The sequence below is a fragment of the Mustela putorius genome, unplaced genomic scaffold (assembly GCF_011764305.1).
Source record: "Mustela putorius furo isolate JIRA1106 unplaced genomic scaffold, ASM1176430v1.1 tig00000242_pilon_pilon_pilon, whole genome shotgun sequence".
Classification (NCBI taxonomy): Eukaryota; Metazoa; Chordata; class Mammalia; order Carnivora; family Mustelidae; genus Mustela; species Mustela putorius.
Window position 1 is genome coordinate 18,381,902 of NW_025421325.1, and position 26,128 is coordinate 18,408,029.

The 26,128-nt window shown below is 42.5% G+C and overlaps 1 protein-coding gene and 1 long non-coding RNA gene across 9 annotated transcripts in view; one reads left to right on the plus strand and one right to left on the minus strand.

Moving 5' to 3' along the window:
• MSRA (methionine sulfoxide reductase A) overlaps positions 1-8,612 on the plus strand; it is a 426,874-nt gene extending 418,262 nt beyond the window's left edge. For all 8 annotated transcript variants that reach the window (XM_045078388.1, XM_004766048.3, XM_045078389.1 and 5 more), the window contains one exon: positions 7,839-8,612. In XM_045078388.1, coding sequence (XP_044934323.1) covers positions 7,839-8,003 — 165 coding nt within the window. In that variant the 3' untranslated portion in view covers positions 8,004-8,612. The remainder of the gene's footprint in view (positions 1-7,838) is intronic.
• LOC106007194 overlaps positions 4,472-26,128 on the minus strand; it is a 40,925-nt gene continuing 19,268 nt past the window's right edge. Inside the window, exons 2-3 of the long non-coding RNA XR_001181770.2 lie at positions 11,758-11,821; positions 4,472-6,947 (exon numbers count right to left, since the gene is read on the minus strand). This is a non-coding gene — a long non-coding RNA (uncharacterized LOC106007194). The remainder of the gene's footprint in view (positions 6,948-11,757; positions 11,822-26,128) is intronic.

Below are 26,128 nucleotides of genomic sequence, written 5' to 3' on the forward strand. Positions count from 1 at the left end.
AGTGGTTTAGACAAGGCTTCTCTCTCTCTGGGCTTCACTGTCCCACGCGGAGCATTCAGAATAATAATTCCTCCCCCCTTATGGTTAGTGAAAGCCTCACATGGACTAGAATGTGTGAGGAAGCTCTCTGGAGACACTGCAACCCAGGACGAATGCAACAGTTTGGGATTAGGGCTGGGCCACTGTGCCCTCATCTGTTAACCTGATCTGCTAATCTGGTCTGCCTTGATCTCCTGACCTCATCTTTTGGTGCTCCCCAAAGCCTGTGTTGCTGTGACTGCCCTGCTGTGCTTTCTCCGGCAGTCTGTGAGTCATTTCCATTCAATATGTTGAGTATACCTGGGCACTCAGAAAATCTCAGTTGAGCTAAAAGTAAACTTGTTATCGGGTTGCAGTGAGCAGAATGGTCACGTGTTCATTAACTTTATTAAAAGAAAGGCTTCCTGCCAGTAGCTCTGGAAAGATGGGTGGGGCCCAGGGCAAAGCATCTGTAAGGGAATGGCCGCCAGCAACTTCCTTGGGCATTTACGGTCTTTGGCAGGGGTGGTGGGGGCTGGAGATGCCTGTTGGCAGGGGTGGGAGGAGCTGTGCCATAGCTTATTGACGACCACCTCTTTTTCTCATTCTCCACTCCCCACCAAGAGGTCAGCTGCGCAGCTGTAGACACAGGGAGTGCAGGACAAGTGTACGTGGAGACCTATTATACGAGGGCAGGGGGAGTGGGCTAGCTTTCCTCCAGCACTAGGGCTCAGGGCAAAGGAAGCCAGTGCTGTCATGTAGTTAAAATATGCCAGAGGGTCATGCACTTGCTGTTCCTTTGCTGGGATCCTCCTGATAGCAGAGAACTAGGTACTGTGCCCATTTTATAGAGAGAACAGGATATAGGAATAAAGGCACAGGGGACTTTCTGGGGCCATCTAAGAAAAGGCTGAAGTAAGAATCTGTGAGAAAAGCATGACTGATCAATTTTATTAGGTGATCTTTCAGAAATTTCCTGGTCCAGGTGTCACACCGATGTAGGTTATTTTAGTTGAGTCCCACTTCCCTCCAAAAAATTCAGCAAGAAAAAAAAACTGCCACAAACAAGAACCTTTGGATAATTATATTGGAGTGAACAAAAGTAGCAGACAGAAAAATGAGGGGTAGAGAAGTCAGGCCCAGATCATTCCTTCCTGTGGAGCTGGGCTTGGTTTGAGGAATCCAGCAGAGGAGGCATGCAGGGCTGGGTTTCCATGTAGCACTGGGGACCGAGTCCTAGAGCCTGCGGAGGGGAAGGACTAGTTGAGCCCTGGGGTTGGACCAGTGAGAGAGTGATTTCCTGGCAACATCAGAGTGGAGTTTTAACTTTTTTTTTTATTTAAGTATAGTGGACACACAGTGTTACATTCATTTCAGGTATAAGACACAATGATTCAGTTAAGTTTCTACATTCTGCTGTGCTGATCACAAGGGTAACTACCATCTATCCCCATACAAAGCATTACAATGGCATCCCCTATATTCCTTAGCTGTGCATTTTATTCCTGTGCCTTACTCAGTCCATGACTGCAAGTGACCCATCTACCCCTCCCCCCCAGCTCCTCTCTCAACCATCAGTTTGTTCTCTGGGTTTATAGGTCTGATTCTGGTTTTTGTTTTTCTTAAATTCTACATATGAATGAAATCATGTGATATTTCTCTAGATAAGTATAATACTTTCCAGGTCCATACATGTGCTCACAATGGCGCCATCTCATCTTTTTTATAACTGCATAACATTTGTGTGTGTGTGTGTGCACGTGCACCACATCTTCCTTATTCATTCATCTCTTGATGGACACTTAGGTTGCTTCCATATCTTGATGATTGTAAACAATGCTGCAATAAACATAGAGGTGCATATATCTTTTAGTGTTTTGGTTTTCTTTGGGTGAACCCCCAATAGTGGAATTATTGGATCATACAGTATTTCTAGTTTAATTTTTTGAGGAAATTCTGTACCATTTTCTACAGTTGACTGCACCAATTTAAATTCCCACCAACAGTGCACGGAAGGGTTCCTTTTTCTCTACATCCCGTCATCTTTTGTTATTTCTTGTCTTTTTTACTTTAGCCATTCTGACAAATATAAGGACATATTTCATTGTGGTTTTGACTTGAATTTCCCTAATGGTGAGTGGCGTTGAGCATCTTTTCATGTATGTTGACCATCTGTAGGTCTTCTTTGGAGAAATGTCTATTCATGTCTCCTGTCCTCTCTTAAATTGCATTATTTGTTTTGATGGTGTTGAGTTGTATAAATTCTTCGCATATTTTGGATATTAACCCCTTATGAAACTGGGCCACTTTCTAACACTATACAAAAAAAGAAACTAAAAAATGGATCAAAGATCTAAATGTGAGATCTGAAACCATAGCAGAGGTTTGAGCCAACCTGGCAATCACTTTGACCAGGCAAGTCCTTCATGGCCTGCACTCACTCCCCACACCACAGAGTGGCTCTGTAGAGCCCAAAGGAAGAGCACAGGCTTCTGGAGCCACATCAGCCTGGTGTTGAAGGCAGGGCCCTGTATCCTGGGGGCCCCTCAGGGATTCAAGCTGCCAGGACATCTGTGCTTCAGCCCAGAGCATTTCCTGAAGCTGCTTTCAGCAATTTCTCTGCTCAGTTTTCCCTATGGGCAATACACTTTCATGGGTACAGCCTCCTTTATAGAAATACCAGCAAACTTAGTAGGTAATGTGATTCATCATTTCTATCATCGGGAATGGTACACCGTCAGCGTGGGCACCCTCTGATAGACAGTGGAGGGGATCATACCGGTTGTGGCTCATGTGTCACCCCAGTTTAGCTCTCTTGACACTCCCTTCCCTCCCACTGTAGTGGACAGGAGAACCGTAGTGGTGCTGGGATTGAGAAAGCCCTCCAGCTGCCCTAATTCATGGAAGAAAAGTAGAAGTACTTTTCTGAGAAAAGTACTCAGAAACATTATTTATCACACCCCCATAACTGATTGGGGCACCTAGCCTAGATGATGCTATGGAAGACCGAGGTTCACCCCACCAGCCCCTGCACAGTTTGCACATGGGGTCAAATGGACCAGTGGACTCTGGGGGCCAGAAGGGTCATCTGTAACCCAGTCTTCATCTCTCACTTCCTGCTGCTCCTCTATCTCCCCCATTACACCCCTCATTCCCCCCGTACCCCAGAAGAGTGAGCGGGCTTTTTAGGCGTCAGAGATGCTGAGGTCATCCTTTTAGGCAAGATGGTTGGTCCCCCCTGCATGAACCCAGCCACTGGAATGCCAGAGTCTAAAGAGTAAACCTACCTATGGAATTAGCTGGGGGTCCGTGATAAGGAGAGTGACAGCTTGAGCTCCCTGGTTCCCAAGCACCCTCTTGACATTCCTTCCCAGGTCCTCAAGGAGGTGTTTGGGCTTGAGGCAGCAGCAGGGCCCCAAGTAGAAGCCCCTAAGGTGAAGAGTATCCCCAAGAGATCCCCAAGACTCAGCAGTTGTTTTTTTTTTTAAATTCATTCATTCATTTATTCTGCATGAAGCACTGAAATGAGGTAGAGGAACAAGACGGTCCGTACTCTCAAGGGGCACACAGTCTGGTATGTGTATTGCCAGAAGAGAGAGGGAGTGGCGTAGAGAAGCAAAGGACAATTGTGCAATGTCTTAAGTGCCAAAAGGGACAGTCCCTCTGTGGGATCCAAGAAGCTGGAGTCAGGAGCGGCTTTACGGAGGTGGAGACATTTGATCTCGGTGCTGAGAGATGGGTAGGAGCTCATGTGATAGGGCAGAGAAGAAAGAACATTCCAAGAAGGTTGTGTGCAAGGGAATGGAATGTTCAGGAAATGTAAAACTTTAATGTGACCCACAGAAACAGTTCTCAGAGAGGAAGGGAAATCAGAGAGTTAGAAAAAGATGAGGGACATGAGGCTGAGGAGGTGGAAGGAACCCAGCACAGAAGGCCTGGTGGGCTCTCCTCAGAGATCAGGGAAGGCCTCGCTGCCTGGTTTGAGGAGGTGCCATTATAGCACATGCTCTCCCAGCTTCTAGGAGCAATAATCACTCCTCGTCCTTAGTCCTGTTCTCTGTAACCCTGCGGTTTAAACAGTGGAGTGGAAGGGCTGGAATGAAAGAGCAAAGAGGACCGACAAAGCCGACCAGCACCAACCGGGTCTGAAACAGATGGACCCCAGGGACCCCCAGAACTGCGTCAAAACCTGTGGTCTGGTGAGACCTCTCCAGGAGACAGGCCTGGGAGGGCTGAGGAGACTGGCCTGCCTCCACAGCCTTGTGTGCAAGAAAGTAGAGGTGGGAGGGGTGCCTGGGTGGCTCAGTGGGTTAAAACATCTGCCTTCGGCTCAGGTCATGATCTCAGGGTCCTGGGATGGAGTCCCGCATCGGGCTCTCTGCTCGGCAGGGAGCCTGATTCCCTTCGTCTCTCGCCTCCTGCCTCTCTGCCTACGTGTGATCTCTGTCTGTCAGATGAATAAATAAAATCTTAAAAAAAAAAAAAAAGAAAGAAAAGAAAAGAAAGAAAGCAGAGGTGGGGGATGTGAGGAAGAAGGAAAACCAGACACTGGTTAGGATTTTTGGGTTCCTGCTCCCTCTGCTTTTTTATCTAGTTTCTTTCCTGTGTTTTTGTCCCCACTCCCCAGTTTTAGAACAAGGGTTAAGGACAGCCACAGCCCTGTGCTTAGGGATGGCCTCATCCTAGACATGGGTCAGCCCGGTACAGAGCAGGCGATACTGACTCCTGGCCCCATGGTTACAGCAGGTGTCTCCCACCCCAACAAGAAGGAGCGAGAATGTCCCAGCATAACAGGAGGTGCAGGAGGGCAGCCTGGAGCTGTCTCCTGTGTGGCTTTTCACCACTGTTTATTCCTGTTGTTTCCTCTCAAATAAAAGTGAAATGTCTGCCATCTTGTGGCAGAGGCTGGGTACTGCCTGGGACCCTACAGTCCCCTTCCCACTACTCCCCCAAAGGGATGTTGCCTAGCAGTGGTAGGACGAGGAGGGAGCCTGGGCAGTCGTGCCCACTGGTACTGACCTCTCTGAAGAAGCATCTGGAGTCAGTAGCTATGAATCCCAGGGCCTCAGGAAGGCTATCCTTGGTCATACAAGGAGGATGGCCATTTATGAAAGAGAAATAGGGTGAGTAGTGTGTGAGGAGGTCACTCTCAGAGAGGACAGAGCCTGGGTGGGGATGAGGCGAGTGCGTGGAGACCTGGCAGCCCCAAGGGCTGGGTCCTGGCCCTGAGGGTGAAGGACAGAGAAGGAGGCAGAGGATCTCAACAGCAGGGCAAGCTCCTGTGCAGTGTGACCATAGCCAGGAAGTTTCTGAGGTCCAAATATGAGGTCCCTCAGAATATGGAAGACTCACATCAGCCTGCCAGCAGTATCTCGGGTAAGAACCAGAGGACAGTAGACCCGACACAGTGTCTGCAACAGTGTGAGTGGATGAGCTCTCTGAGGGCAGTCCCATGTGCACATGATTTCTGGGCTCCAGCTCCACTGGTAAAGCTGGGCCCCTTTTGTTTGGTATTTGAATGCAGCTACAAGATACAGATTATTTTAAATTAGTCTTAGAAGTTCTCTGCCTCTCTCAGCTCAGTCCAGGAAATCCAAGTCGTGACCTTACATCCTGTTCTTTCCATGAGCTCTCAAGTGCAGCCTGAAGCAGCCAGAGTACCACACTTTATCGTCTTCACCAGAATAGTCCACCGCCACAGCCACCTAGGGTCCCAAAGCCTTCCTACAGTGGACATTTCTCCATAGGCAAATACTAGCCATAATTTAAGTAAATGCCAACTACAACCCGTGGGCACTCACCCATTCCCCACTCCCCGTGAGGCCAGCTCTAACTCTAAATCTGGCCAGGACAGTTAACCATTCCAGATTCTCATCCTCACTGAGGTTTTGGTTCCTGAAAACAATTTTGGAACCCACTGCTGTGTTATCTGGAGTTCAGTCACGGAAACAGAGGTGTTCAAGGTGTTTCAAGCAGGAGGGTGGATTTTACAAAGGGAATTGATGCTTCTAGAATCATTAGAAAGGCTGTCTGAGGGAAGGTCGGGGAAAAGCACCACTGCTTTTCAGGATACCAAGAAGTTACAGAAATTGCTAGAAATCATTGCTGGTGACTTTGCCTGAGGCAGGACCGTCCACAATTGTCAGAAAGAGCTGGCAGAGTCTTGGTCTGTTCTTTGGAGATATCTGTGCCCATCCTCATGACTGCACCTTGCAAATAATGGCCTCTCTTCTGCCAAATTTCATGTGTGCTTCTCTCATTGGTGATATCTAAACTGGAGTGGCACTGGCAATAGAATTTGGGAAATGTAGTTTCCAAGCTTCCAGCTTCTGCAGGGAGAGCTGAGAATGTCAGGGATCAAGACACAATCTCTGACACGCGCTTTTAAATACGGATGATAATAATAGTTCTTCCTTCATATGGCTGTTGGGAGGCTAAAATTAACACTGTGAAGTCTTTGCAAAGAGTGTGGCATATGGTAAGCCCTCGCTAATTGCTCGTTTACAAAAATTTGTCAAAACTGAAGTCAGAATGGCTCCTCGTTCTCATTTCTAACCCCTGTAAGGAATCTGGCTGCTTCCGAGTGGTGGGGTCCAACCACCGGCCTTGGCAAGGATCCTGTCCCTTACCATCCTGGGCCTACTTGGCGTCAGATCCTCAGTCTGCCTCATTCTGGCTCAGAGGGCTGGATGGAGACTCAGGAAGAAGGGGAAGGTTCTCGGGGGAAAACGGCAGCAGTGACTCATGCTGAATGTTAATACTGGAGTCCCCCTGCTCTGCAGAGGGAGGACTCCATCTCCAGTGGACCGACAGTCAAACACTGCCCAGATCCCTCAAGTCGGGGCTCTGCCTGCCATTTCCAGACCAAATGGAATCCGCAAACCGGGGGTTGAGTCTCTGTGGCCTTGTGCCCAAATGCTCCGAGCAGCCTGCAACAAGAAAGAATTAGGGCACAGCTGAAATCCAGAAGGGAAAGGAAACGGGCTAAGATCCACGGGGAACAACGTCTATTTCTTAATCTGTCTCCTGCCCCAAATAGCTCTGCTCTCCTCCCCCACTTGTGTTTACCGTGTCTGTTTCTTTCTCTGGCAGCAGATGCCACCAGGCATTAAAGTAGGTCACAGAGGGCGGTGATCAACCCACAAAGGCCCTCAGGCCACGACCTCCCCTGACCTCAGTCCCCTGGCTCCCGGGTCTGGAGTGGCAGAGCAGAGACCCAGGGGACCCCGTGCTCTCCAAGGCCCCCTGGCAGGGCCCCAGCTCCCAAAACCACAGCGGGGGTTCCTCAGTTCCTCAGCGGGGGTTCCTGTGAGTGGCAGGGGGCCTGTTCTGAGCTGGCAGCAGAGAGGCCAGCACTGGGCTGGGCCGCAGCCCTCCCCTCCTATCCTGCTCCAGCCCCTCCAGCCCCTCCTACCGCAGCCCTGCGGGAGTGCCCTCAGGAAGGCCCCTTCTTCCCAGGACAGCCAGGGAACCACATGTTCCTGCTGTTTCCCCTGGGAAACCCTGGCGTCCTTTCCACACAGACCCCCCCAGGGCCAAAACCAAGGCTCCCAGACTGCCCCAGGGGCAGTGCTGTGTCATGGGTAGAACGCAAGTTACAGAGTCAGGAAACTGGATTTCAGCCCCAGTCACCTGAGGCTCAGGGCAGTAGGAGCTTGCCCAGAATAACCCAGCGGGGAAGCAGCAGAGCCCGCGCCCACAAGGACCCACGGTACACCCCAAGCCGCCCGCGTCTGCCTCCCTTACGGCCTGACCCCACAGCCCTCCTTCAGACCCCCTCTGCCCAGCAGCCAGTCCTCACGGCGCCTTTCTCTCCCCAGGTTCTTTCAGAGCACGGCTATGGCCTGATCACGACTGACATCCGGGAGGGACAAACCTTCTACTACGCGGAGGATTACCATCAACAGTACCTGAGCAAGAACCCAGATGGGTACTGCGGCCTCGGGGGCACCGGAGTGTCCTGTCCACTGGGTGTTAAAAAGTAATTTCTCCCCATGTGGTCAGCCCTTGAAGTCACAGCCAAAATGCTTTCAACAAATTGGGCAGTGCTTCTGTGGCTCGGGTCAGTGGCTTTTTGAAGTGCACAAAGCGCGAAGGCATTCAGGAAAATCTGGTTTGATGAGGTCTAATTACAGGAAGTGCAATGGCGAGTGGAGAGCATGCGGTTTGTCTTCTACTAAGTTACAGTGGGAGTCCAGCGGGTGACTTTGTTTGGATCGCTCGGGGTCTGAATGAGAATAATGAATGCGCTGTGCTCCCCCCTTCCTGGGGCTGGGTGCCTGCCATGGAACCTGGGGAAGGAAGCTGGGAGATTGTCAGAGAGGATAAGGCGTTTGGACATGAGAGCTGTGCCCTGTCCCACCTCTCATGCCCTGCTGCCCTCCAGTGCCTTAAAATCTGCAAACATTTATAGCCTCAATGAATCATTCACCGCAATATTTTGCTCGACTGATCCTAGATGTGCAAGGGGCTTTCTCTCCTTTTCCATCCTCCTGGGACAGGGAAAAGATAAAAGTTAGTTGGATGAATTCTAATGCTTTGCTTATAGCTATGAGAAATGCTTGTTCTAATAAAAGTCTGCATCCTAATACAAACTGCCTTCTGTCTCATCTTTTGCTTTTTAGGCAGGATGTTTCTAATACTGTAAGATAAAAGCGATAAAAGCCTCACAATGACTTTCCCCCAAATGGAAAATATGACTGAAAATTTTGGAAAACAGCTACACACCTCTGGTTCCTGGTAACTTTGGTGATAATAGCTCTGTTCCACATGCCTGTTACAGCTGCCACATCACGTGCTCTTCTAATTAGAACAGACATGTGCAATCCCTGCCCTTAAGAGTCTTTATATTCAAGACAAGGGGTGGGAACATAAGCAATCAACGGGCGATTGCATGAACAGATAAGATAAGCACAGGTCCTGACAGGTGATGTGAAGATGATGGAGACGATAGGGTAAGTTGGTCCAGGGGCTGGGAAGTTACCTACAGAGAAGTTTGGGCTACATCGGTCAAGGATGGCCTCTGGAGGTGGAGAAACAAGTTAACCGAATGATGCAAAGGAAAAACACAAACATAAGGGAGGAGAGAGAGCTTTGGGAGCAGGAGACGATTATGAAATACATTGTTCCCCATGCATTTAGTGTGTTTCTTTTCCTTCTTGGATTTCCTCTGTGCCCTAAGGCACTGTGAAAAAATTAAAAATAGAAATACCATATGATCCAGTAATTTCACTACAGGGTCTTTACCCAAAGAAAATAAAAACACTAATTCAAAAAGATGTATAGGGACATCTGGGTGGCTCAGTAGGTTAAGTGTCTGCCTTTGACTCAGGTCATGATCTCGGGGAGCTGGGATAGAGCCCCACTTCCGGCTCTGTGCTCAGCAGGGAGTGTGCTTCCTCTGCCCCTCCACAACGTTCATGCTGTCTCTCTCAAATAAATTTTAAAAAGGTATAATATATCCCTTTATCAAAACATCATTTATAATGGTCTAGACACAGAGGCAACCTAAGTGTACATCAATAGATGAATGATGAGGAGGATGTGGTTGGTGTGTACACACACACACACAACGGAATGTTACGCACCACAGCCATAAAAAATGATGAGATCTTATCATTTGCAACAACATGGACAGACCTAGAGGGTATATGCTGAATGAAATAAGTCAGAGAGAGAGAGAGACAAATACCCTGTGATTTTACTCATATGTGGAATCTAAAAAGCAAAACAGATGAATGAAGAAACACAAAGCAGAAGCAGACCCATAAATGAAGAGAACAAACTAGTGGCTGCCGGAGAGTACAGGAATGATCAAAATGGGTGAAAGGCAGTGAGAGGTAAGACTTCCAATTCTGGAAAGGAGAAGTCACGGGGATGAAAGTACAGCACGGGAATACAGCCCTTGGTGGTGTAATAGAGTTGTATGGTGGCAGACGGTAGCTACACTTGTGGTGAGCACAGCAGAACGGATAGAGTTGTCCAATCACTGTGCTGTGCACCTGAAACTAATGTAGCATTGTGTACCAACTATACTTCTGTTAAATACTTCTATTAAAAAATATTATTAAAGGGAAGAAGACGTATATGGGATGTATATGCCTAATCAGTCTCAGCAACCCATTTTAGTTGCCTGTGGGGAAATCTTCCCACATAGAAGAGCCAGAAAGTATAAATGGCCCATGACAGGGAGAAATTTGTAGTGTTTGAGAAATAGAGAAGCCAGTGGGGCTGGAATACTGTGAATGAGGAAGAGTATTGGAGAAAGGTACCTGAGAGGTAGGAAGAGCCGGGTCATGTAGGACCTTGGAAGGACAGGTTAATGGAACCTGTTTTTTTTTTTTTTAATTTGATAAATTGACAGCCATTGGAGGATTTATAAATTTCTCCTTTTTTTTTTTTTTTTTTTGGTATAGGCTGAGCAACTAGAGGGAAGGTGGAGTTATTTTCTTGTGAAGGAGTGGACAGAGGAGAGATCAGTGAGTGAATCCACTTTGGCCACACACAATTTGAAGGGCTTCTCATGTATCCTCATGGAAATGTGAGAGAGGGCAGTTTGCTGTGCGGTTCTGGGGCCCAGGAGGGATCTGAGAAAGACAAATCTAAGAACCACCAGTACACAGATGACATTTGAGGTGTGAAACTAGTTTAGATCATCTGGGAAGGAATGTGGAGGGGGAGAGGAGGTCAGAGGATTAAATGCTGGGGTGTTCTGACATACGGAGATCTGGGAAAGGAGGAGCGAAGGAATTTCCGGGGTGACATTTGAAGGAGACACATAAGGAGATGTGTCCTTGCAGTGACAGCTGAGCACAGATGTATCCCCCAAGAACTGAATAATGATCTGAGCGATGCAAAAGAGAAATGCGGAGGACGCATCACGAGTTTGGGTTAAACTCAGACCAACTTTTTTCTATAGTTATACCGGAACATAATAAAAAATAACAAGGAAGCCAGGTCCTTTTTCTGTAGGACCTCCACAGCATATCAAGAAGTATATACTTTGAATCTCGCCCTAAGCCTTCCCCAGAGGCGACTGAGGGCCTTTTACCCAAGTGACTCTATTCAAGAAGTGGAAGTAACCCAGGTCTCCTTGGCGTTATCATTTACTGGTTATAAAATTGATGTGTTGGGACATCGGCCACCATGGTCTCCTGGGCAGGGTGGGAGGTTATAAAAGACCAACCGATGAAATGCATGTTGTTCCAAGTCTATCTCACAGTAGGTCTAGTGGATCTGAATAACACGCTTGAGGTTCTTTCTTCACTCCCAGTCGGCCTAATATGTATTAACTATGTTTCTAGCTTCTATAAACTTGATGCTTTAACATTCCCTGCACACATATGTTAGATACACCTTGTTTGGGCAACCCTATAATTGACCCAAGCCACATTGCCTTGGCTTCCTGCCTCCCTTGTCACTCTGCTTCTCCCTGGGGGAAGTTCTCCTCCCACAGGTAATCTTCCAGATATAAACCAATCCAGAGTCCACATCCCCACTTCCTTTATTAGGCTCTTACACTCCAGACCATTATCTACTTCCCCTAAACACCCCAAGATCATCAGGTGCCAGACAATTAGGGACAGCTCTTGTGCCCCACCGCCTACTAAGATTATTAAAATGAGCTAATTCTAAATCTGCCTACCCTGTTCACCCCTTCCTGCCTTTGGGAACCACAATAAAGACTCTTGCCCACAGTTCCGCCCCTCCCTCTGCCTTCTGTCAGACACTGAGGCTTACCCTTGTAGCCTCCCCATGGCATGGCATGGCTGGCATTGCATGGCGTGCCTCTTCCTCATGGATTCTGTGAATAACAAATTCTCATTATAATGGCAGTCATTTCATGTTCTGTTGACCCTACCACACCTAAATTATAAAACCTATTAAAACATAATGGCGATAGACATACCAAATATGTGACAAAATCCCCATTTTAGTTCCCTGATTCATGAAATAAAGAACCCCAGGCTCCTCAATCCTAGTTGAGTGAAGAAAAAATAGTATCTCTGAGAGAATTTAAAATATAAAATTAAATGATTCAGAGGTTGAGATTGGCATACGCCCCCGTTTTGTTCCCAATTGGCAGATGCTAAGTCTAGATAGGTCTTGGGAAATGAATGTAGATTATTACACACTTAGTAATATGTCAGATATAGCATACTTACTGGAACAATTAATATCGTTGTTGGCACCTCCAATGTAGCTATTTGCTAAGCAAATATTTTCTTCTCTATTCCTATGAGTAAAGACCGTCAGAAGCAGTTTGCCTTCACATAGTAGGGTCATCACTATGTCTTTGTTGTCCTGTCTCAAAGCTGTGCCCATTCTACTTTACATCATACAAAGAAACCTTGATCATCCTGGCATCTCATAGAACAACAACTGATCCATTGCACTGATGACATTAGATGAATTGGATTTGGCAAGCAGGAAGGAACAAGCAGCCTAGACAGTGAGAGATTTTACCCCTACAAGTTCAGGGATTGCTACATTGGCTAAGTTTCTAAGTGTCTGGTGATCTGGAGCATGAGAGACAAGTCATTGGCACTTGGACTACCCATTGTGATAAAAGAGACACAATATTTAGTGGACCTCTTTGGCTTTGGGAAGCAACAGATAACCATGTTTGGGTGGGCTCATTTGAACTGTGGCTAACCCTGGATAACCCACCAGATTTGAGATGGACTGGACCCAGAGCAAGAAAAGTCTCTTCAGCAGATCTACGCTAACATACAAGCCACTTTGCCAACAGCAGTCCTAATGGATTGAATATAGGTGTGGCAAATAGAGATGTTGGATAGAAATTTTGGCAAACCCTAGTAGGAGAATCACAGTGCAGACCCTAGGGTTTGAGGAATAAAGTTATGCCCTCCTCCCTTCTCCGTTGAAAACTAACCCCTGACTTGCTACTAGGTCCAGGTAGAGAAGTAGGCAACTCATACTATCCCTCATAACCTAGGTACCATCTGATTATCTGAACCACAAAATTGAATGTGCACAGCAATACTTTATTTTTAAGTGGAAATTGTGCACAAGAGATTGGGCTCAGGAGCAATTTTAGAAAGTGTGAATAAACTGCAAAATAGGTGACTCAGACTCACATGATACTTCAATTTCATCGTTACCTTTCCTTTTTTCCACCCTATGACCTCATAGGGAACTTCCTATGACTGAATAGGAAGGGGAAAACTGTGGGTCTGGTTTATAGATAGCTCTTACTGTAAGCTGCTATAGTCAGAAGCAGATAGCTGCCACTTTGTACCATCACTTGGTTTGCCTGGATGACAGTGGTGAAGAAATTCTCTCAGGGGATGAAATTTGAGCAGTGCATTTGATTATGTACTTCATACAGAAGGAGAGGTAGCCAGAGATATGCATCTATATTGATTCATGAGCAGTGGCTAATGGTCAGGGCATGGTCACTGAGAGACCAGTGAGGTCTAGGGGGAAATTATATGGGTAAATCTCTTAGACTGGGCACAAATATGGAAATACTTATGTTCCACATAAATGTCCATGCAAAGTCATCACACTTCACCTCTGACTTCAGAGTCAGTAGGCAAGTGGTAAGATTTCCCCATCGTGTGAGTCTCTACCACATGACTGCTTGCTTAATGAGCTCACAAGCACAACGGCTGCAAGATGGAAATGGAAGGTGTGCATGAACTCAGAAACAGAGACTCACTAAGTCTGATCCGGTTACCCCCCCAGTGCTGAGTAGCCAAAGGAGAATATCCCAGTGTGCTCACCTGGTCCATTGTAATTATTTTGCACCTTTTGTATTGGAGTAGATTATGACTTGTCCTCACAGGGTGGGCACATACTCCATATATTCACTTGCATAATATTCATAGAACTCCTTTAATCACTCTGTATGTGGAATTAACCAGATGCTTTGTCTATAGTTATGATATAGTGCTCCACAGCAACCCCTCCAATCAAAGGACATATTTCATACTGGAAGAAGTGTGGAATGAGTTTCTACTCATAGAATTCACTGGTCTTACCACATTCCCAATCGCTCAGAAGCAGTTGGTTTGACAAAACTGTGGAATGGCCTGCTGAAGGATTGGTTCCTATATCAGCTGAGTGGCAACCTCCTATCAAGTTGGGATGTTGTTTTTTTGGACATGATGTATGACTTAGATCTGTATCCAATATTTGTTACCATCTGTCCTTGAGCCAGAAGGTATTGGTCCAGGAACCAAGACATGGAAGTGGGAGTGATCGGTCTCACTATAGCACTAAGTAATCCACTGGAGAAATTTTTGCTTCATATCCTCAAGACTTTTGACTCAATAGGTTGAAGTTTCTAGTGTTCAAGGGATTAATGTTTCTATTAGAAAACACATTCATGATTCCCTTTGAATATGGAGTAGAAACTCTCCCCTGGACACTTTTTGCTTCTTGTGTTAATGAAATAATAGAAGTATAAGGGAGTTCCTGTCCTAATCAAGATGAATGATCTCAACTTTCAAGGAGAAGACAGTGGGTGCAAGGATTATATGTGGACCTCAGCCCTAACAGGAGTAGGTTTGGATCACCCAGAAAGCAAAGAACTCTACCCATCTGATTTGCTGGCAGAGAGAAAGGGGGTCATGAAATGGGTGGTGCGAGAAGGAAATTGTGTTATCAACTTAGTTTTCATGTTATTTTTTAAAAAAGATTTTATTTATTTATTTGACAGAGAGAGATCACAAGTAGGCAGAGAGAGAGAGAAAGAGAGAGAGAGGAAAGCAGGCTCCTTGCTGAGCAGAGAGCCTGATGCGGGGCTCGATCCCAGGACCCTGAGATCACAACCTGAGCTGAAGGCAGTGGCTTAACCCACTGAGCCACCAGGCGCCCCTCATGTTATGTTTTAGGTACATTAATTGTCCTCTTTCCTCTCCATTTTACCTCATTACCTTATACGAAGTTATGACAAAATGGACATACAAAAAATTTGCTAATGGGACTTTGTGTGTAGGGAACATGAACTCTTTACTCAGACAAAAGATAAGGGTGACTATGAATGTCAAAAGACAAAAAAGTAGTGTTATAGATTGCTACAGATACTGTGTTTTCCCAAAATTTATAAGCTGAAACCCTAACCCTCAATGGGATGGAATTAGGAGGCGGGGCCTTTGGGAAGTAATTAGGTTTAGATTAAGTCATGAGGGTGGAGCCCTTATGTTAAGATTAGTGCCCTTAGAAGAAGAGAAGGAGACAGGTGTTTACTCTCTGGGCTGTGTGACGTTGTGGCAAGAAGGTGGTTATCTACAAGCCAGGAAAGTGACCCTCATCAGTCACCAGATCTGTCAGCACCTTGATCTTAGACTTCTCAGCCTCCAGAACTGTGAAATAAATGTCTGTTAAGCCACCCAGTCTATGGTATTTTTGTTAAAACAGCTTGAACGGTCTAAGTCAGCCTATGCTGAATATCATTTTGCTCCTTCAGATCCAAACAATCCTTCTATATCTCGCTGTGTCCCAGGAGTCCTGAGTGGGCTGTAACAAACAATAGGCTTCCTTTATGTCTTGCTTTAATTTGGGTCTGGCCAACAGAAGGCACTAGTAGGAGACTGAGGGTGGGAGATGATTAAGGTATTTACTCTCCCAGCAGTTCCCCATGGGCTGCCTGTGAATGGGTGATAATTGCTCCATGCTGTTGCTGCTTATGGCCTACAACACTATCTATTTAGAGTTCTCCTAAACCCTGTTTACTTTGTAAATATTCCCTATATGAACATCTTCTTAATTATCCAGGTTGAGTGTGCCATTTATTTCCTGGCAGGACCTTCAAGATACAAATAGGGAAGGTAAACTTTCTTCCACAATTAATTCTGAAAATTCTTATAAAAAGATGTCTCTATTCTAGGGTTCATGTTAATTAAGTAAAAATATTTTTAAATACTGTGCCTTGGCATGTAGAATTACAGCTTTTTAGAATGGGGAATAGTCTTATAGGTTATTTAAATTTCTGCCCTTATTTTATAGGTGAGGAAGTTGAGGACCCAAGAGACAACTTTTTTTCACTATTAGAAAGTGCCACAGATTCATTTACATATCAGAAAGAAATCTCCCTCCTCTGGTTTTCAGATCATTGACCCTGGTCCTGCCCTCTGGGGCTACCAAGGAAGTCCGACTCTCTTCCTTAGGAGATAGATACTTGAGGATATTTGAAAACAAAATGACTCTCTTCAAGTGATATTTTCTAGGCTCAATAACGTTCTTATCCCTTCTAAAACCTTAATTCACACCTGCTGACCAACACTACTATATGTCCCAGGCCCAGCAATGAAAATCACTTATCTAAGGTTGTACTGTCCAACATGGTAGCCACCAGCCACATATGTCCATTTACATTTAAGTTAATTAAAATTAAATATAATTAAAAATCCAATTCCTCAATTCCACCATCTACATTTCAAGTAGCTAAGTGGCTACTATATTGGATAGTGCAAATTTAGAACATTTCCATTACTGCAGAAAAGTTCTATTAGACAGCACTAGTCTAAGGAAAGAGTTTGATTGGACTTGCAGGTCCTCCAATCTTTATCATATCCTTTCTTAGTGGAGCTAAGTCATCTCATTGGCCCAGAGGATCAATAAAAGCCTAAGTATTTTTCATATGAACGATCTTTAAGCCAGGGATCCCATTCATACTCTTATACCATTGCTCCATTATTATCATTTTAACCTTAGTTACAGGAATTTGCATTCATTCTTTGTTGACTTTTGTTCTGTTTATTTAGGCTCTGCATTTCAGTTTGTTAAGGTAATTTAATTTAGACTCTGACATCTGGAATATTGTTTCTCTTTCCGAGTTTTATGTCATGCATGGGCTTCATTAGCGTGCCCTCAGTGCCTTCTTGAAAGTCATTATGCAAAATACTAAACTGGGCAATTCTCTTAGAAAGATGTGTCATTTGTTTAGGTCTTAGAGCATCTATTATAATTGGCATAACTTGTCACTCTACTGCCACTGCTGACCTTCACTCTCTCCAGCCTCTAGTAGAAATTGTTGGTGGATTTCATGCTTTCTCCTACTGAGCCCAGATGCAGCTTCAGAATTCTTCTCCACAAAGGACTCTGGGCAGTTACAGCCAACAATCAGACATGGTTTTCCAGATAAAATCTATAGCTTTCCTTCCAAATAGACACACAATTTTTGACAAGTGCTTCAGATATAATGCCTTCAGCTTGTTGTAAGTTTACCTACGTGAACAATCGTACAAACAACATACCATTGTTTTATCCACAATGTGATGATTAGAGAATGGGGCAGATGTTTTGCTTAAATCCAGAAATACCACTAAAGCACAAGGAGAGATCAACTAGAGTCTGACAGATTTGAGTAAAGATGCAAGATCTGCCTCTTATAGGTTGAATAACCTTGAGAAAAATTCCATGATCTCTCTGAGACTCAGTTTCTTGGAGTGTAAAATGGTGATGATAATACCTACATTATTGGCTTATTGGGAAGATTAAATATTTATATACATATAAAGGTCAATCCCTAGAAGTTTTGTAAGCTATTCAAACAAACTAGTATTGTTTGCGTAAGTGATTATTCTGGGCCAAGCTGGATTCACAAAAGTAAATTAGATTAAAAGTCTCATCGAATAGTCTCTTTTTCTCCTTTTCATAAGAAGACTTAACAATAATATCTACCTTGTAGGGAACACTTACTATGTTTCAGACTCTGCCTAGTGTATATATAATATATATTATATATACAGCATATGAATATATAGTATATATTATAATATATGGTATATAGTATTATATATATTATATATTTATATACATATTATATAATTTATTATTTGATGATACCTTTAAAATATTATTTACTCTTGTGAACCCACCCTGCCTCAGAATGATCAGTAACCTTTTCCAAACATGATTAGTTAGTTGGAATATTTTATAATATTTCAAGGGAACAGTCATTTTCCTTCTTCCTCTTCCTCCTCTTCCTCTTTTTTCCTTTTCTCATCCTCCCCTTTCTCCTCCTCCTCCTCCTTCTTCTTCTCCTCTTCCTCCTCCCCTTCCTCCTTCCCTTCCTCCTCCCCCTCCCGCTCCCCCTCCTCCTCCTTCTCCCCCTCCTTCTTCTCCTCCTTCTTCTTCCCCTTCTTCCCCTTATTCTTCTTCCTCTTCTTCTTCTCTTTCTCCTCCTTCTCCTTCTCTTCCTCCATCTTCTCCTCCTTCTTCCTCTCTTCCTCCTCCCCCTTGTCCCACTCCTCCTCCTCCTTCTTCTCCTCCTCCTCTTTCTTTTCCTTCTCCTCCTCCTCCTCCTCCTCCTCCTCCTTCTTCTTCTTCTTCTTCTTCTTCTTCTTCTTCTTCCTCTTCCTCTTCCTCTTCCTCTTCCTCTCCTTCTCCTTCTCCTTCTTCTTCTTCTTCTTCTTCTTCCCTTATACCTGATTCCAAGATGCCTTTTTTGCCTCCTGAAAATCTAGATATTTCCGTCTGAGATCAAGCTACAGGTTTATGGCAATATGTTCTGAGTTCCAGCTGAAACATTGGGACACCAAGAACACATCTCTGACATCAGCAATGGGTGTGGAACAGGTAGGCATTCCTGGGCACCAGCAGTTTACTTACCGATGTATTTTCATACAGGAGGACAACTCCATGGGTCGTCTACCCTATCCTTGCTACATAGATGTTCTGCTACTGAGTGGCCCCGTTGGAGGTGGAAGTAAAAGGAATAGCTCCAGACCGAGGGCCCTTGATCACCTATAAAAATCACTTGTACATGGGGCGCCTGGGTGGCTCAGTGGGTTAAGCCGCTGCCTTCGGCTCAGGTCATGATCTCAGGGTCCTGGGATCGAGTCCCGCATCGGCTCTCTGCTCAGCAGGGAGCCTGCTTCCTCCTCTCCTCTCTCTGCCTGCCTCTCTGCCTACTTGTGATCTCTCTCTGTCAAATAAATAAATAAAAAATCTTTAAAAAAAATCACTTGTACATTAGAGGATTTCTTTCTTTCTTTTTTTTTACATTAGAGGATTTCATCCATGATTTTCTTTTCATTGTTCATTCTCTCATTCTCCCAACATGTATTTATTGAATTCCTTGTATGTGTCAGAGTCTCTGATAGATGATAGGGCCCTGTGTGGGCCAAATATGGTTGCTGGACTCATAAAAATCAGTCTAATGGGAGGAAAGTAGACATTAAACCAACAGCACTGTGAATATATAATTAGGAGCTGTGGCGCATACTCAGAGGGAAAATTTTAGTGTATTATAATAACGGAAAAGTGAGGAGTTCTGACTCAAACTGAGGAAGTTCCATATGGGCTGACTTTTGAAAGATTCATGAGAATTAACACACAAATAGAGGTGAAGATGTGGTCAAGAGAAGGGTCACAATCCAGGCAGAGACATGTAAAGGCCCTAACGTGGGAAGGAGCAGAGCATTTGGGTGGAACTGAAGAAAAGGTGGCAAAAGGATATTTAAGAGCAGTAGTAATGGTGTATGTATCCGTACACCATGTATGTATCCATGCATGTATCGAAGATTAATTTTTTTAAGGTTTTTTTTTTTAGATTTTTATTTATTTATTTGACAGACAGACAGATCACAAGTAGCAGAGAGGCAGTCAGAGAGAGAGGAGGAAGCAGGCTCCCTGCTGAGCAGAGAGCCCAATGCGGGCCTCCATCCCAGGACCCTGGGGCCATGACCTGAGCCAAAGGCAGAGGTTTTAACCCACTGAACCACTCAGGTGCCCTCAATGATTAATTTTTTATAGGTGACTAGTATGAAAAGGAGTCCTGGAGATGACAGTTGGTGATAGCAATAAAGTGGGTTTCTGTGTCTTTGAGCATCCATAAGAGATCTACTGCACTCTGCACCTTGGTTGCATGAGGCTGTTACATTTTTGTTGTTGTTGTTGTTTTAGCTATTTTCCAAGGTCACATCTTGAGGGCCTGCTGGAGCCTTTGACAATTACAGTTGTCTCACTATCAGATTTCTTTTTTTTTTCTTTTTTTAAGATTTTATTTTTAAGCCATCTATGCCAAAATTGGGGCTCAAACTCATGACTCCAGATCAAGAGTTGCATGTTCTTCCAAATGAGCCAGCTAGGTCCTCAGATTTCTCTCTCTCTCTCTTTTTTTAAGGTTATTCTTTTGGGGGAAAGGATATATTAAGATGTTATTAACACACACACACACACACACACAATAAACATACACCAAAGCACACACAAATTATATACTTAAAATATACAATTTGATAACTTTTTGACATATGTATATATCAATGAAACCAACACTATAATTAAGTCAATAAATGTATCCATCATCTTTGAATCCCTCATTTCTTGGCATCCTTCCTCCACCCCATATCCTCCCCTGCATCCAGTTCCAAGGCAATCACTGTCATTACAGATTAGTTTGCATTTCTAGAAACTGCCTGTAACTGGACTCATACACTATTTACTCTTTCTTTGTTTGGCTTCTTATACTCAGTGTAAGTATATTAAAATTTATCCATGTGGTTGTGTGTTTCCTTGGTTCATTCCTTTTTATTGCTTAGTAGTATTTCATTGTGTGGTTATATCACAATTTGTTTATCCATTCATCGGTCAGGGGACATTTGGGTTGTTTTTCATTTGCAACCATAACAAATAAAGCTCCTATGGAAGGGACACCTGGGTGGCTCCGTCATTGAGTGTCTGCCTTCAGCTCAGGCCATGATCCCAGGGTCCTAGGATCGAGCCCCACATTGGGCTCTCTGCTCAGCAGGGAGCCTGCTTCTCCCCCTCCCATTGCTTGTGTTCCCTCTCTAACTGTGTCTCTCTCTGTCAAATAAATAAACAAAATCTTAAAAAAAAAAAAAGCTCCTATGGATATATGCTTTTATTTCTCTTGGTTAAACATCTAAGCATAAAACGACTAGACCATGTAATGGATGCATGTTTAATGTTCTAAGAAGCTGACAGACCCTTTTCCAAAGTGGTTGTACTGTTTTACGTCATCACCAGCAGCATATAAGTTTTTCAGTTCTTTCACATCCTTGTCAACACTGGGCAATGGTCAGTCTTTTTGTAGACATTCCAGTTGGTGTGTACATGTATCTCACTGTGGCTTTAATTTGCATTTCCCTAATGACAGGTGATGTTGAACACCTTTTCATGTGTTTATTTGCCATGTCTTCTTTGGTGATATGTCTGTTCAAATATTCCCCCCCCCGACCTTTTTTGTTAGGTTCTGGTCTTAATATTGAGTTTTGAGAGTCCTTTATCTAATGTAGATAATCTTCTGTGAAGTTTATAGTTTGCCTTTTCATTCTCTCTCTTTTTAAAAAGATTTTATTTATTTATTAGAGAGAGAGCATGCATGCACACAAGCAGGCAGAGACGGAGAGAGAAGCAGCCTCCCCACGGAGCAAGGAGCCAGATGCAGAACTCGATCGCAGCACCCTAGGATCACGACCTGAGCCAAAGGCAGTGGCTTAACCGACTGAGCCACCCAGTCTTTTCATTCTTTTAACAACATCATTCAAAGATGGAAATTCTTAGTTTTGATGAAGTCTAATTAATCACATTTTTTCCTCTACAGATGCTGCTTTTGATAACACATCTAGGATATATTGCCTAATGTTAAAAGTTTTATAGTTTGAGGTTTTACATTTTGGCCTGTGGTCCATCCTGAGTTGATTTTTGTATGAGGTATAAAGTATGCATTGAAGTTCTTTTTTCTTCACTGCTTATGGATATCCAATTGTTCCAGCACCATTTGCTGAAAACACTATTCTTTCTCAAATGAATTGATTTTGTACATTTGTTGAAAATCAATTGTCCATGTAAGTATGGGTCTATTCCTAGACTATCTATTCTATTTTATTGATCTATTTGTCTATCTTTATGCCAATACTGCGCAGTCTTGATTGCTATGGATTACCAGAAAAGTCTTAAAATCAGGGAGTATGAAGAGTGAAAAATCAGTGAAAGTTCAGGAGTTATAGCCCTTCTCTGGTTTCAGATCAGGTACTTAAATGGTCCTTTTCCATCACTCAGCACAAATAGTCCCCAAATTTCTTTAAAGTTTGATTTTGTTCTTTATTTCAAGATAAAGTGCTCTGAACAGTGAGAGCCTATTGTCCCTGACCCTGATGAGTTCACATGAAGCCACTACACAAGCAGCCTTTGGAGGAGCCATGTGGCCCGCACCGGTAAGCTGCCAGCAGCCCTGGCAGAACTGACGTGGGCTTCTGGGAGGACACATGGGAAGGATCTGCATATAAACTGGGTGTGAATACAACTGTTTTTAAGTCTCTCTCTGGGAACTTAGGCTTTAGTAGTTTATATGTTCACATTATAATATTATATCACTTTATGATGTTTAGCAAATTAAGATATGTAAGTTCTCCAAATTTGTTCTCTTTTAGAGTTGCTTTCGGTTATCCCAGGTCCTTTGCATTTCCATGTGAATTTTATAATCAGCTTATCAATTTCTTTAAAAAAGAGCTCTGTTGGGATTTCAGTTAAGATTGTATTGAATCAGATCAGTTTGGGGAAATTTTACAGCTTAAAAACATTTTGTCTTTCAATCCATGAATATAATATAGCTCTAAATTTAACTAATGTGTCTTAATAATGTTGGTGGGTTTTGGTATATAGGTTTTACACACATTTTTAAGATCTATCCCTAAGTACTTCATATTTTTATGGAGTTATCATAGTATTTTTAAAAATTTAAAAATTACGGTATTTTTTAAAATTTCACTTTCCAATTGTTCATTGCCAATTTATACAAAGATGATTATTATACATCTTTATACTCTTTATACTTTATATGCTGCTCGCCCCAGTAAACTCATTGATTATACTTTTTGTAGTTTCCATGGAATTTCCTACATGGATGATCATGTCATTTGCAAATAGACACAGTTTTACTTCTTCGTATCCAATCTATATGCCTTTCCATCGTCCCTGCCCTTGCCTCAATGAACTTGATCTCCAGTACAATGTTGAACATCTGTAAGAGCAGCTATGCTTGTCATATTCCTGATCTGAGGGGGGAGTAGTTTTTCACTACTAAATATCATGTTAGCTGTAGATATTTAATAGGAGCTCTTTGTCAAGTTTCCTTGTATTCCTAGTTTGTGGAAAGTTGTTATTTTTTTTTAAATCAGGAGTGGACATTGGATTTTGTCAAATGCTTTTTTACAACTGACACTGGATTTTGTCAAATGCTTTTCTACAACTAGGAAATGATACGGATATTCTATGAATATGGTGAATTGCAATGACTGTTTTGCCTTCTTAAATCAAACTTGTATGATTATATTAGACCAAGTCTGCTTGGTCTTGACATAGTATCCCTTTTATATAATATTAGAATAAATTTGTTAAAATTTTCTTAAAAATTTTTGCCTCTATGTTTATGAAGGATATTCATCTGCAGTTTTCTCATAGTGTCTTTGTCTGATTTTTGGTATCAAGGTAATCTTGGCCTCATAGAATTAGTGGGAGGTATTCCTTTTTTTTCCAATTTTCTGAAAAAGTTAGAATTGATATCATTTTTTCCTTAGATATTTCATAGAATTTGCCAGTGAACCATCTTTAGATCTTTAGTGTTCTGTATGAGAGGGTCTTTAATTGAAAATTCAATTTGTTTAACAGATGTAGGGCTATTCAGGTTTTCTATTTTTTCCTGAATTTGTTTTTCATGGCATTTGTCCATTTCATATAAGTTGTCAAATTTATAGACATTATATTTCCTTACCTTTTAATAATCATAGACTCCTTAGTGATGTTACTTCTGTCATATATTGGTAATTTGGTTTTTCTCCCTTTTTCTTCTAATCATTCTTTCCATAGGATTATCAATTTTATTGACTTTTTTAAAAATTATGTTCCGTTAGCCAACATGTGGTACACCATTAGTTTTTGATGTAGTGTTAGCGATTCATTAGTTGCATATGCTCTTCTGAAGGAACCAACTCTTGGTTTCATTGAATTTCCTCTACAGTATTTCCTATCTAACTGATTTCTGTTCTGAACTTTTTTGTTTTCTTTATTCTGTTTACTTTAGCTTTACTTTTCTTTCCATTTTACTGGTTTCTAGTTGGGAGCTAAGATAATTGGTTTGAGACTATTTTTTCTTGCCTAATATAGGTATTAAGTGCTATAAATTTCCTTCCGCTACTACAAATTTTGCTGTGCTCTGTTTTCATTTTCACTTAATTCAAAATACTTTTTATTTTTCTTTTATTTATTCTTTGACTTATGAGTTATTTAGAAGTGTATTACTTAATTCTAAATATTTGGAAATTTTCCAAAGATCTCTTATTAATTTCTAATTTAATTCCATTGTTGTCAATAAACATACTTTATATATTTTGAATGATATTGAACGTGAACCTTCCTTTATGGCCCAGAATATGATCTATTTTTAATGTTTCAAGTACACTTCAAAATAATGTCTATTTTGCTGTTGCTAGATGGAGTGTTCCACAATTGTCAATTAGGTCAAATTGGTTGATTATGTTACGTTTTCTACCTTATTGATATTCTGTCTACTTATTTTATCAAGTATTGAGAGAGCAGTGATGAAACATCAAACAGTAGTTGTAGGTTAGTCTATTTCTCCTTGTAGTTTTGCTTCATGTGTTTGAAAATTCTGTGACTAGGTGCACAGACACTGAAGATTTTTTACTCTCTTGATGAGTTGACCCTTTTATCATTATAAAAAGTATAGGTTTATCCCTGGTAATATTCTTTGTTCTGAAACCCACTATGTCTTACATTAGTATATTCACTGCAGGGTTTTTAAGAATAATGTTCACAGGATATATAATATTCCATCCTTTATTTTTAACCAATCTGTATCTTTATATTTAAAGTGAATTGCTGAGTGAAATCAGTCACGCAGAGAGAGTCCATTATCATATGGTTTCACTTATTTGTGGAGCATAACAAATAGCATGGAGGAGAAGGGGTCTTAGAGAGGAAAAGGGAGTTGGGGTAAATTGGAAAGGGAGGTGAATCATGACTATGGACTCTAAAAAACAATCTGAGGGGTTTGAATTGGCGGGGGTGGGGTGGGAGGTCGGGGTACCAGGTGGTGGGTATTATAGAGGGCACAGATTGCATGGAGCACTGGGTGTGGTGAAAAAATAATAAATACTGTTTTTCTGAAAATAAATTAATTAATTTAATTAAAAAAATAAAGTGAATTTATATGCAGCATATAGTTAAGTTGTGCTTTTTGAATCTATCTATGACATTACTTGCAGTGTAAATTAAAATGTTGTAATGATATTTATATATTTATTTATTTATGTATTTATTATTTGTTTATTTAATTAGAGGGCATGCAAGTTGGGCAGGGAGGGGCAGAGGGAGATGGAGGGAGTAAATCTTAAGCAGGCTCTATATCCAGCATGGAGCCTAATACAGGGCTTGAACTCACGATCCTGAGATCAAGACCTGAGCTGAGGTCAGGAGTCAGAGACTTAACTGACTGAGCCATCCAGGTGACCTTCTATAGTTAGGTTTAAATCTTCTATGTGTCTATTTGTCTTCTACTTTGCCATTTGTTCTTTGCTCTTCTTTTCATTTTACTCTATTCTTTTAGGACATTGAGTATTTTTATTTCACTTCATCTCCTTTGTTGGTTTATTAATAATATTTTTGTTGTATTATTTTAGTGTTTACTTTAACGCTTATACATCTTTAGCCTATCACTATTTACTACAATTGATATTTTATCACTTAATGTATACTATAAGTGCCTACAAACAGTGTATCTCCATTTCTCTGCTTCTGGTTACTATACCACTGCTATCATACATTTTATCCTGCATACATCATAAACTCCACAACACATTGTTATTTTTGCCTCGTTTTTTAAAGATTTGTTTATTTATTTATTATTGTAGAGAGCAAGAGAGTGGGGAAAAGGGACAGAGGGAGAGCGAGAGAGATAACATAAAGCAGATTCCTTGTTGAGTCTGGAGCTGGATAAGGGCTTGATCCCAGGACCTTGAGATTATGACCTGAGCCAAAATCAAGAGTCAGGTGCTTAACCAACTGAGCCACCCAGGCACCCCCATTTTTCCTTTAAACAATCATTTTATAAAAAGATTTAAATAATGATAAAATTATTTTATATTTACCCACA